General features: G+C 46.9%; 1 protein-coding gene across 2 annotated transcripts in view; it reads right to left on the reverse strand.

Annotated features, from left to right (window-relative positions):
• Ttc39c (tetratricopeptide repeat domain 39C) overlaps window positions 1–11,420 on the reverse strand; it is an 82,539-nt gene that overhangs the window by 5,889 nt on the left and 65,230 nt on the right. For both annotated transcript variants that reach the window (XM_028759491.1, XM_028759492.1), the window contains 3 exons: window positions 7,842–7,949; window positions 4,225–4,334; window positions 2,638–2,761 (listed from right to left, as the gene is read on the reverse strand). In XM_028759491.1, the coding sequence (XP_028615324.1) occupies window positions 2,638–2,761; window positions 4,225–4,334; window positions 7,842–7,949 (342 nt within the window). The remainder of the gene's footprint in view (window positions 1–2,637; window positions 2,762–4,224; window positions 4,335–7,841; window positions 7,950–11,420) is intronic.

The raw sequence follows: 11,420 nt of genomic DNA on the forward strand, positions 1-11,420 counted from the left end.
GTACCTGTGTGCAGGTGTACCTGTGTGCAGGTGTACATGTGTGCAGGTGTACCTGTGTGCAGGTGTACAAGAGTGCAGGTGTACCTGTGTGCAGGTGTATGTGTGTGGAGGCCAGAGATGAATCTTCAGTGTCATTCTGCAGACCCTGCTTTCCTTGTTTTCCAAGACAGGGTCTCAGAGGCCTGGCACTGGTTAGTGTTTGCATATTCCCAGCACTGCGGACAGCGAGCGTGCAGACAGCAAGCATCCACCGCTACAGCTTTTCTTTTTTCTTGAAGGTGAAACTCGGTCCTCATGCCTGCACAGCGAACACTCCTGAGATTGAGTCATCTCCTTAGCAAAAACTGTCAACCCCAGAGTCCACCTTTCACTAGGAGAAGGAAGCTAATCTGACTTCCAACTACATGTTATTCTCGAAATGACAAAGTCGTGCAGACAGGACATTATCAGTAGTTACAAGGGAGAAGGACAAGAGGGATGTGGGGAGGGATGGTTAGGGCAGTGATGGAAGTCTTGTGTAAGGTACTGAGAGAGCCTGTGCCATTAGACACTTGCACAAATACCAGGACATGCAGTGTGAGCCCACACTCCACGCACAGAGGCTTTGGTGTCTGTACTGTATAATGCTACTTCATCCATGGCAACAAATGCATCACAGTGTTACAGGATGTGTGAGGGGGTCATAGAGTATGAAGGAGGATGTGTGCGTACGTGCATGCATGTGTGTGTGTGTGCACACGCGCGTGTGTGTGTGTGTGTGTGTGTGTACAGGGGTGTTCTAGACTTTGTGACCAATTCTGGTGTGAATCTCAAACCTTTGCAAACCTTCTATTAATATAAAAACCTGCATTATACCAACTACAAAGCCATGCAATAGACACTTTGGTTGTGGTTATATACTACACTGTACTAGGCACCGAGGAAGATTCGCATTTGACCATTAAGAGTAGAGAGGTTCGTTTGTTTGTTTTAAAGAATAAACAAAAGTTGAATTGGGAAGAGAGGTCATTTAGTTAAAGGGCAAGGGCCCATTGTTTGATCCCCAGAATGAGACATGGTGGTGGTGCTGACAACCCCAGCATGGGGGATGGAGACAGGGTAACAGCCAAGGGCATCTCCTGGCCTCTAAGCATATATGCACACATGTGTGTGTGCGCGGGCGGGCACACACACACACACACAGAGACAGAGACAGAGAGACAGAGACAGAGAGACAGAGAGAAACACCTACAGTAAAGTCTTGTCTAAAGATTATCTGTGACTCAATGAATAATCTCATATTTGGCCAGGTGTGGCTGCATGAAATCTCAAGAACTTCCTGTAGTAGCTTACCATCTATTTCTGGAGCTGCCTACTGTAAATCTCTACAGGGTCTCTCTGTGTAGCTATGACTGGCCTTAGTCATGTGATCTCAGGAGCTGGGTTATAGGTTCATGCCCAGCTTTTCACTCGCTGCTGTACTTGCAACAGTGTAAACAAGCCTCTGCAAATTCCCAGAAAGTTATGGCTGCACGGAGGATACTCAGTGCAACATGCTTCTCAGACCCATGGTGTTGAGGTCAGCTCCTAGGGTCAGAGGTCACTGCTGATCTGAGCCTGCTTCCTCTCTACAGACAGGCACAGTAATACTACTGCCTCCCCGTCTTCTGAGGCTGTGGTGTGGAGAAAACAGCTTTGTAGACCACAGAATGCTGCTCACATGCTGACTGCGGAGGCTTTGTAAGCTGCCATTATTGGTTAACTAATGATAGAGCCCCACTGAATATGAATATGAGCATATAGTTTGTTCTCCCTGGGAAATGTTTCTACCATAATAAAAATAGTTTTACCAAGATTACCTATAGGCCTATATATTTTCAACTTCAAGAGCCGAAAAAATGTAGCCTTTAATTACATGGCTACATATTTACCTGGAAATAAAAGGCCCATAAACTCCCATAATATATACATTCACAGCAGCTTTAGTCAAGACAGCTTAAAACACATCTCAAATGTCCATCAACAGGAGAGTAGAGAAGCAGAGAGCGGTTCTGATGTTCACATAGTGGAATACTACGCAGCTAGGAAAATAAATGGTCTACTAGTAAATGCTACTGTGTGGCAAATGCCACAGACATGCGGCTTCACGAAGGAAGCATACACCACATAATACATCTCATATGATTCTACCTCTGTGCAGGTCAAAGACAGGCACACTACCCATGGGCACAGCTCACGTCAAAGACAGGCACACTACCCATGGGCACAGCTCAGGTCAAAGACAGGCACACTACCCATGGGCACAGCTCAGAATTGTCTGTGCTGAGTTGGGGAGTCCTGAGGAGTACAGGAAGTGCAAGTGTTCTGAGCTGTGCACACTGCCCCGGTTCAGTGATCCAGACACTCTGCTCCCTGACCCTTTCATGTACACATGCAAATCACACTTATGCGCTCACCACACCCCACACCCACCCACTTACTAGAACTGGCACCATTTTGCTCCTTTTGTCTTTTGAGAGGGGTCTCATGTAGCTCAGCCTGTTCTTGAATTGAAGTCTATCCCACTCCTGTCGCCAATGACACACTGTTTACCACAGCATGAGGGACTGGGGAAGCTGCCCTGATGGGTCACTTGACTGCCCGGGCAAGCATGCTTACCTTGACTCATCCTTTGCAGGTTGGGGAAGGAACAGTTGGGAAGGGCTTTCCACAAGTACAGCACTTCAATGGAGGCCAGCACACACAGCGCCCTGGTTGGGGTTTGCTTCCGAAATCGCTCAGCCTGCAAGGAATTCTTGGAGTATTACGCCCTGATCTTCAAAAGCAAACCCGAATAACAAGCTGCACTTTGGAAACACATCACAGTGCAAGGTCCGTGTGAAGAGCCCTCACTTATGAAGCCTCTCCATGTTTAAAACACTCTCCAGTTTCATTCTTTAAATATATTTAAGGTTGTATCTCACAGCCATTATTCAGCCAAGTCTTGGGTGTCTGGGTTCTTAGAACGCAGACTCAGTTCAAACCCATGAAGCTCCGCCAACTGACTGAGTCAGAGCACACATTTCCATCATGTCCCACAGACTTTAAGCAACTTCGTCCTGGGGCTCTCAGCTGCACTCTGTATTATAATAGAATCTTATTTATGCATTTATCTATGTTTTTGGTACAGGAGAACCAAACTCAGGGCCTGTCATGTGCTGGGCAAATAGCCTAGTATCAAGAGCCACATTCCCATCTGTGTAATCTATTTATTTTAAAGATTTATTTTACTTTTGATTTTTACTTGTGTGTGTGTGTGTGTGTGTATGTGTGTATGTGTGTGAGAGAGGGGGAAGGGAGGGGGAGAGGGGGAGGGGGAGAGAGGGAAGGAGGGGAAGAAGGGGAGGGAGGGGGAGAGGGGAAGGGGAGGGGGGAAGGGAAGGGGAGAGGGAGGGGGAGAGGGGAATGGGAGAGGGAGGGACAGAAAGAGAATGTGCACTTGGGTAGACTTGAAGGTTCCTGTTGCAGCAGAAGATGGCACTATATTCTCTGGAGCTGGAGATACAGGCTGTTGTGCCAGGCTGCCAGGCTGCCAGGCTGCTAGGAACCAGGAGTGTACGTACGCTAAGAGCCAAGCATCTCTGCAGCCTCTATCACCTATTTTATGTTGGAATAAATTTTATTAATTATTTATCTAAAAAAAACTAATTAAACTTTTAAAACCTTTTGGAGTAAAAGAAATTTTATAAAACAAAAAATGAAGGAAAAATAAAGCTATGAGAAGGGAGACCATCACTCCAGGTCACTCGGTTACTCAGGGTAATTCGAGATCACTTGAGGTAAGATACTTGGCCGTATCTTAACGTCAGAAATAGGCAACAACACTGGGCCACTTCCCCACAGTCCTGAGATTTCTACTGATAAATGCAACACCACTTTTGGTCTTTATTCCATCAGAATGTGATGCTGTCACCATTATGGAAAGCAGGGCCATCTGTCTCATGACTTCTTCCAACTTCTGAAGTGGCCTGCACTTCAGACAGACACTTCCTCCTTCCAGGAGGGCTCATTAGCTGTCAGGGTTCAGGATATCTCATTTAAAAACAAACCAGCCCTGCTGTAGTTAGGTGCAGCCTTTCTCCTCAGAGCAGAAGCAAGGCCACAGGAAGAGATGCCTAACAGGATATGAACCTTATCCAGGGAGGTGCTAGTTCTACCCGACTGTCGTGAGCCCTGCCCATGGGTGACAGGCTCTGACACACATACCTTTTTCACTGAGAACTGCTCAATCTGGTTGTTCTTCCTTTTGAACAGCTTCTGGACTTCTTTAAAAACGAGCTGTGCCCCATCCACATCGCCCGCGGCTCCCTGACAAACTGCAAAACATCAGAATTGTGTCTCCATGGTTCCCAGGGAAAGGATGCAAACAAGTCATGTCCAAAAGATGGCGCCATCCAGCTGACCCCATCCTGTGGCCCACTCTCTCCTCTGGCCCCTCTCTCCCCAACCCACCCCTGCCTGCTGCCATGCTTCCCACCATGACGACCTCTGACACTGTAGGTGAGCCCCTTAGTTTAATGCTTTCTTTTATAAGAGTTGCCATGATCGTGGTGTCTCTTCACAGCACCCAAACAGTGACCAAGACAAACTGATGAGATAAAGAGAGACCGTGCATGTGAACCACACCTAAAAATACACAACAGCAATGCACAGACCCTGAAAAACAGAAGCCAGCCTTCCAGCCATTCCTGTTACAGCACAGTGGGAGACTGTGGTTTTGAGGTTTCAAAAGTTCACCCATGTGTGAAAACAGGAGGGACTTCATTCTGAGGAACGGGGACTAGACAGAACTTAGCATATCTGTTCTTCCACTAAGACTCAGTCACCCGATCTCTCAGTCACACGCTTTTCTGGTAACACAATCCTTATATAATTTCAATGTTTCTGAAACACTGCAATAAGAGGGTCCGATCCAGCAGTTCTGTTTTCAGATATTCTCAAGAAGCTGAAAGCAAGGGCTCAGGTTTACATTTGTACAGCAGTGTTCTCAGTACATGGCAAAGTCAAACTCATACAACTGTCCACTGGTGGATGAGTGGGTAAACAAGGCTTGGCGGGCACAGGCCATGCAATGGATGGAGCTTTATTCAGCTTGAAAAATAACAAAGACGCTGGAACAGGTCACAATATGGACCAGCCTTTGGGCTCATGTGAGCCACAGGGCAGTTGAATTTGGGGACAGAATGCAGAGCAGGGGTGGAGGAGGAGGCAATGTTAGTGTTTAGATTTCTGATGGGGAACCTTCTAGAAGTTCTGGGATGCATGGTGGTAGCAGCCAAGCGGTGCTGAGGCAGTGAGAACTGCTGAGAACAGCAGGGAAGCTGTGTGTGTTATCACGAGAGAATGGGAAATGGGAACCAGAGTCACAGTGCTGGGCATTGTCCCTTTTGGTCAGCTCAGTTTCCTTCACAGACAACTCAAACACAACCCTACAAGGCACCTCTCTCACCAAGCACTCCTCTCCTCGTGTGCTCACACCTGGCCCCTCCAACAGCCCCTGCAGAGACAGAAATGAGGACCCTGCTCTCGAAACTACAACTCATGCAGTTGGACACTTCTAAATATCTGGGAAGTAAGTGTTTGGTCATACAGCGATCACACACGCTCATTTCTTGTATGCCCAAGAAAAAGGACACCCCAAAACAGATGCTGCCTGCCTGCAAGACCAGCAACACCTCCCAACCACTGGCTTCCTTGTATCCATCCTTCCATGCTATACAGTTGAGGACCACTTACTTCTCAAAGTGTTGGACATGCTAATACCTACCAGTAAGTAGCTCTTACTTTAATCCAAGATGCTGGCAAATTGTGAAAGTGTGAGACATAACATACCAACCCACATATCAGAAATAATTAGCACCACACACAGAGGCATGAGAAAGGGACACCCCGCAGAGATCGCATAAGCACACAGGCATGAGGCATACACACTGACTGCTCTCCGATGTGATTTCATAGGATCTTTAAGATGCCCAGGACACACAGCCTGGCTGATGCAGATCCTGTCTTAGATGAATTAAGGGAATGGAACTGAATGAAAGTGATGTCCTACTGAAGCCAAATGTTCAAAGGAATAAAGAGGTGTTTATGATAATGTCTGCAGTACCGAGTGGTACCTGAGTGTAGTCCATGGGAAGACATAGCAAGCTCCTGAGTTTGATTCCCAGCATTAAGACAAGTAAGTGTTCATGTTTCTCTTGAGTTTTAGGTAAGAGAACCATTTCTGATGTTGCCTACACAGAGCAAACCTGAAGACCTTTACAGGTCACTGGAAGGCAGGAGACCACAGATCCACCTTCCTGTTTCTTCAGTTCTGCACCTCTATAATCTATAATTGTAATTATAGTCTATAATTATAATCTGTAAATGTCCTCAAAACTTCGGAGACATTTGTGGCTCACAGAGACAGACAACAGCTTTGTCCACCAGGTGGCAGCACAACACCAACTATGTCATCTAAGAGCTTTCAAACACAAAAGCCACCCCCCCCACCCCGCCCCACACGGTCTCTGGTGTAATGATGTGCAGCATAGAGGCCTCTGAGCTCTGGGATGACCACAAGCTCCCATAGGACTTGGTAAACCAGGGTTGGAGCAAATCCTGCGAACTTTGAGCACAGCATAAACTAAAAACTCACATAATGAGAAAGACACATCCAATTTTGGAGAACACTTTAAAATTCTAATAAAAACATCAGAGAGCTGGAGAGATGCCTCAGAGGTTAAGAGTACTGGCTACTGCTCTTCCACAGATCCCAATTTCAATTCCCAGCAACCACCTGTAATAAAATATGATTCCCTCTTCTGGTGTACATAGAAGCAGCACTCACCCATAAGTAAATCAATCTAAAAAAAAATGTTAAAAACACCACAAAGAAAAAGAAGAAGGGTAAAGAGAGGTGCAGAGACTGTTGGGAGTGAAACAGCCTCTCAGGAGCATCCCTAAGGACCAAACCAGTAGGACTGGAGTGTGTGGTCAGAGCCCTAGACTTCTTGGCATCCAGCCGGGCCTCTGGGCATTTCTGTCTCTTTTACCTGGTTACAGGGAAGAACCACATTTGCCTGTAGGGGAGACATGCCCACTTACGAGCTGTCCCAGTGGTGAAGGTCAAGGCCTTGGCTAAGGGACCACCCTCAGGAAGGTGGGACCATCTAAAGACAATGTACTTTTCTTCCCCAGAATCCCCACTCCACTTGTGTAGTCCCTACTACTCGCCAAGAGGTGAGGCTCAGCAGGAACTCAACTCACGAAGGTACTAACTACCCTTTTCTCCTCCTGGGTCAGTTTCTGGATGCTGGAGAGAGGCTAGGTAATTCTTTAAACTCTGGCACTTTGGGCTTCCTAATTTTATTCTGAAGCCCTGCTTCCTAAGAGTGGCTGCCCACCTCTGAGTCCCACCTTTGTGCTAACATCTCTCAAGCAGCATGGCTGTTTCTTTTTCCTTCCTCCACCCTCTCCCTGGGCAGCTGGCAGAATCCCAGCCAGTCCACCCTTGGGGTTTTCTTTTCAACTCAAATAAATTATCCTAGAACTTCATCTGACTCTATTCTTAAGTCTTTTTACTAATGACAGTAAGAACCCCAGGAAGGGATCCAAATTTTCCAGGTATCATATAGTGGCTTGACAGGGTCTCTCTAAGATCTCCTTTAAATTCTCTAATCAGCTGGGGGAAAGAAGAACCTGCTCTGCACACTTTGACAGTGTCAGCTGCATCAAACACTGACGAGGGGAGGAACTGAAAACTGGGGTCTCTGCTTCCTCCTCTTCCTCTCCACCTGCCAGGATGTGGGTGCTCACTGGCCACACACAGGACAGTCACTCACCTGCAGTCAGATATGCGTAGTAACACTGGGACCACCTGGACTCGTTCTTCAGCCTCTCGAAGGAGTCAAACGCATCCTTGAAGTTGAGTTCAATCATGCTGCACCAGCCTACAAAAGGAATGCATTCAACGTGCTACCCCAGGACTCTGAGCTCACTACACCACTCTAAAGCCAATGCACAGGGCACACTATGGTAACAAGCTTAGACCAACATAGTAGGGCAGTGAGTTCAGTACACCTGCCCTAAGGTACTGAGCTCAATGACTTTCTCAAGCCCACTGTGAGAAAAACTGTGGGTGGAGGTCCATCACTCTTTCTTTCATATATCAGTGCCTCTATAAAAAGAAACTTATGAGCCAAGCTTGGAATCTCAGAACCTTTGAGGCTGAGGCAGAATTGCAGGGCCAGAAACCAAAACAAACAGGCAGACAACAACCACCACCCCAAAGACAAGGACAAAAGAGCATTATCAGGCATGTCACTGAGAAGTTACATCACCTCAGACTTGTCATTTGAACTGGTGGAAGTGGGGGTGTATCCTTCAGGAAAAAGACAGTCTGATTCTACAAGACATAGTCTTGACACATTTTAGGCCGAGAGTGTGGAGTAGCATGCTTACTGTATAAGAGACATCAGTGTAAGACTTGAATTCAATTGAAAACAGAGGCAGACGACAACTGCTAAGCAAGGCAGTGGCCAGATCGCCTTACCCGAGAGTCTGCTCTCCTCAGTCACAGACACTTAACTCCTGAGTCTGTGTGCTTTCTTCAGTCATTGAATGGTAGGCCCAAGGGCTCCTAGTTTGTTCTGACCACTCACCTTGAAGTGGCAGAGTAGAAACACTGTCCGACCTAGGCTCTGAAATTCTAGTTCTTTGAATCCTTGCCCAACAGCACAGCCACCACACAGACCTCCAGCAGAGCACAGAACAAACAGAAACGCATTTCTCTGTTGGATTACACGCTGTCTCCTCGCTGAACCATAACAGGCATGACCACATAGCATCTACGGCTTGCTGAATAATTCCCAATCTTTTCTCTTGTGCTTTCCTTACAGATGTGTGTCTACAGGAGGTGAGGCAAGTGACAGGGGAGCTAGGGACTGTCTGGCAGGTGTCACCTGCTCTTCTTCTCATCCCTGTCCTCTGCGGGATGCTGTGAACACAGCTCTCACTGGTCTCCCACCAATCCATCCTCTTTCTCCTCTGTCTATCCTCCATTTCTCATCTGTGACATATCAGACCGAAAAACAGCATTTTGTTTAAAAAGTATTCCAAGCTCAAAGCTGTATTTGCTCTTCTCAGCAAATGGAGAGATGGTTATGTAAAGGACTCTGAAATCTCTACTGTGCCAAGGTCAGAGCTGAGTGCAGGCAGCCAGCGAAGCTCCCAGTAACAGCCTGGGAGAGGGAGGGGATCCTAGGCAGACACAGTCTCCAGTGCCCATGTCCCCATAAGACAGAACAGCTGACCGCGGAGGGCCTTTCACTTGCCAATGACCTGGTCCCATCTGGATGTGACCTGCTGGCTCTGCAAAGGGAGGCACTGTGCCTTAGTTTGCCTTCTGTTCCTGGGACAAACACTGACCCAAAACCACTTGGTTAAAATTATATAAGGATTGTGTTACCAGAAAAGCATGTAACTGAGAAATGGGGTAACTGAGTCTTAGAGGAAGAATAGATATGCTAAGTTCTGTCTAGTCCCCGTTCCTCAGAATGAAGTCCCTCCTGTTTTCACACACGGGTGGGCTTTTGAAACCTCAAAACCACAGTCTCCCACTGTGCTGTAACAGGAATGGTTGGAAGGCTGGCTTCTGTTTTTCAGGGTCTGTGCAATGGTATTGTGTATTTTTAGATGTAGTTCCCATGTAAGATCTCTCAACTTGGGGAGGAAAGTGTTTATCAGGCTTACAGGTCCTGCTCATCAACCATCACTGAGGCCAGGGCAAGGCCCTGCAGACAGGAACTTGTAGGAGGAGCTAAAGTGGGAGGAGTAAGGAGAAGAAGAGGAGGAGTAGGGAGAGGAAGAGGAAAAGGAAGAGGAAAAGGAAGAGGAGGAATTGGGGAGCAGGGATGTAGGAGGATGGAAAGCTATGCAGATACGGAGAGCAGTCCCGAGTAACAACTATTATTTAGGTTAGCTAATTGGGAAACAACTCTCTTTGTATGGGCATATTGTTATAGAGCTTTCCCAAACATATAAAGCCTTTGATTAATCTTTGAGCATTAGAGTCTTATTTTATTACTGGGCCTGCATGGATGGCAGGATAGTCTGGGCAATGCCCAGCCTTACGGAGACAGTGTGGAAGATTGGCAGAGCCATCTCCCACTCTGACAATTTGTGGGTGGCAGGGCTGGCCATTTCTAGCTGCAGCATGCAAGTAGCTTCCGGCCGAAAAACATAGTGGCTGAGCTAAGCAGAGCCGCCGAAGCATAGATAGTAGGTTGACAGGTGGCCGTTTAAAAATAATTATTTCAACAGGAACTGGAGCAGAGGCTGCGGAGAAACACTCTTACTGGCTTGCCCACAATGGGCCGTACCTACCTACATCAATCATTAACTGGGAAAATGCCCCCACAGACTTGCCCACAAGCCAGTCTGATGAAGGCATCTATTGATGTTCCTCCTTCCCAGATCACGGTGGGGTCTTGGGTCAAGTTGACCAAAAAAAAAAAAAAGTCTAATTAGAACACACAGTCCCTTCATTGGCTATCAGTGGCTCAGAAGGTCTCAAAACATACCTAAGGTCTGGAAACAGATGGGTAGAAAAACTAGGCACTACCTTTCAAGAGCCTTGAATTTTAACATGTACTATAGCAATCTACCCTACGCTGTCTATTGTCCCCAAATCAAAAATGGTAGCAAGAAAAAGTGAGGACCAGAGAGATTGACAAGCCTTAGTGTGTGTGCTAGAGTGATCGGCTGCTCAGTAGACAGAGTAGTGTCTTCCCACGAGGAGAAAAGGGCAGCAGAGAAGATGTCTGCTTGCAGTGGAGTACCTGTTGCTGCTTGTATTCTAATGCTAATATTGGGCCCTCAAGACTGTTTGCACACAGCTAAGTGAGCCTGCTTCCAAGTTATTTCTGATTGGTAAATAAAGACGCCAACAGCCAATAGCTGGGCAGAAGAGACATAGATGTGGTTTAGGTTTCATGGGCTTGGGTTGGGAGGAGGACCATAAGGAGAAGAATGTGTAGGAGGAGGAAGAAGAAACCGCCAAGGGTTAGGTGAGCCATAAAAACACGGCCCTGAGGGCTGCCCAGTTGGAGTAAAGAGCAGCCCAGACGAAACATAGTGAGTAGTAACTCAGGGTTATCAATAGGAAAGTAGATTCTAACAGCACAGAGGGTAGATGTCTGCCCAGCTCTTGTGCTGATTAAGGTTTACTGTAAATATAAAGGCTGTGTGTGTCTTTTATCTGGGAACTAAAGGGTCAAGGGTAGGGTAGAAATCCCAGGTTGGAATTAAAAATTTCTACAACAGCCACTTGAGCACAAGAGCCAGCAGAAGTGTCAGTTACGATTTCATACAGACAGACATGCTAGATTCTCCTAGTTACCTACTTCATACAGACACACATG

This window comes from Grammomys surdaster, unplaced genomic scaffold, assembly GCF_004785775.1.
Source record: "Grammomys surdaster isolate TR1022 unplaced genomic scaffold, NIH_TR_1.0 126298, whole genome shotgun sequence".
Lineage (NCBI taxonomy): Eukaryota > Metazoa > Chordata > Mammalia > Rodentia > Muridae > Grammomys > Grammomys surdaster.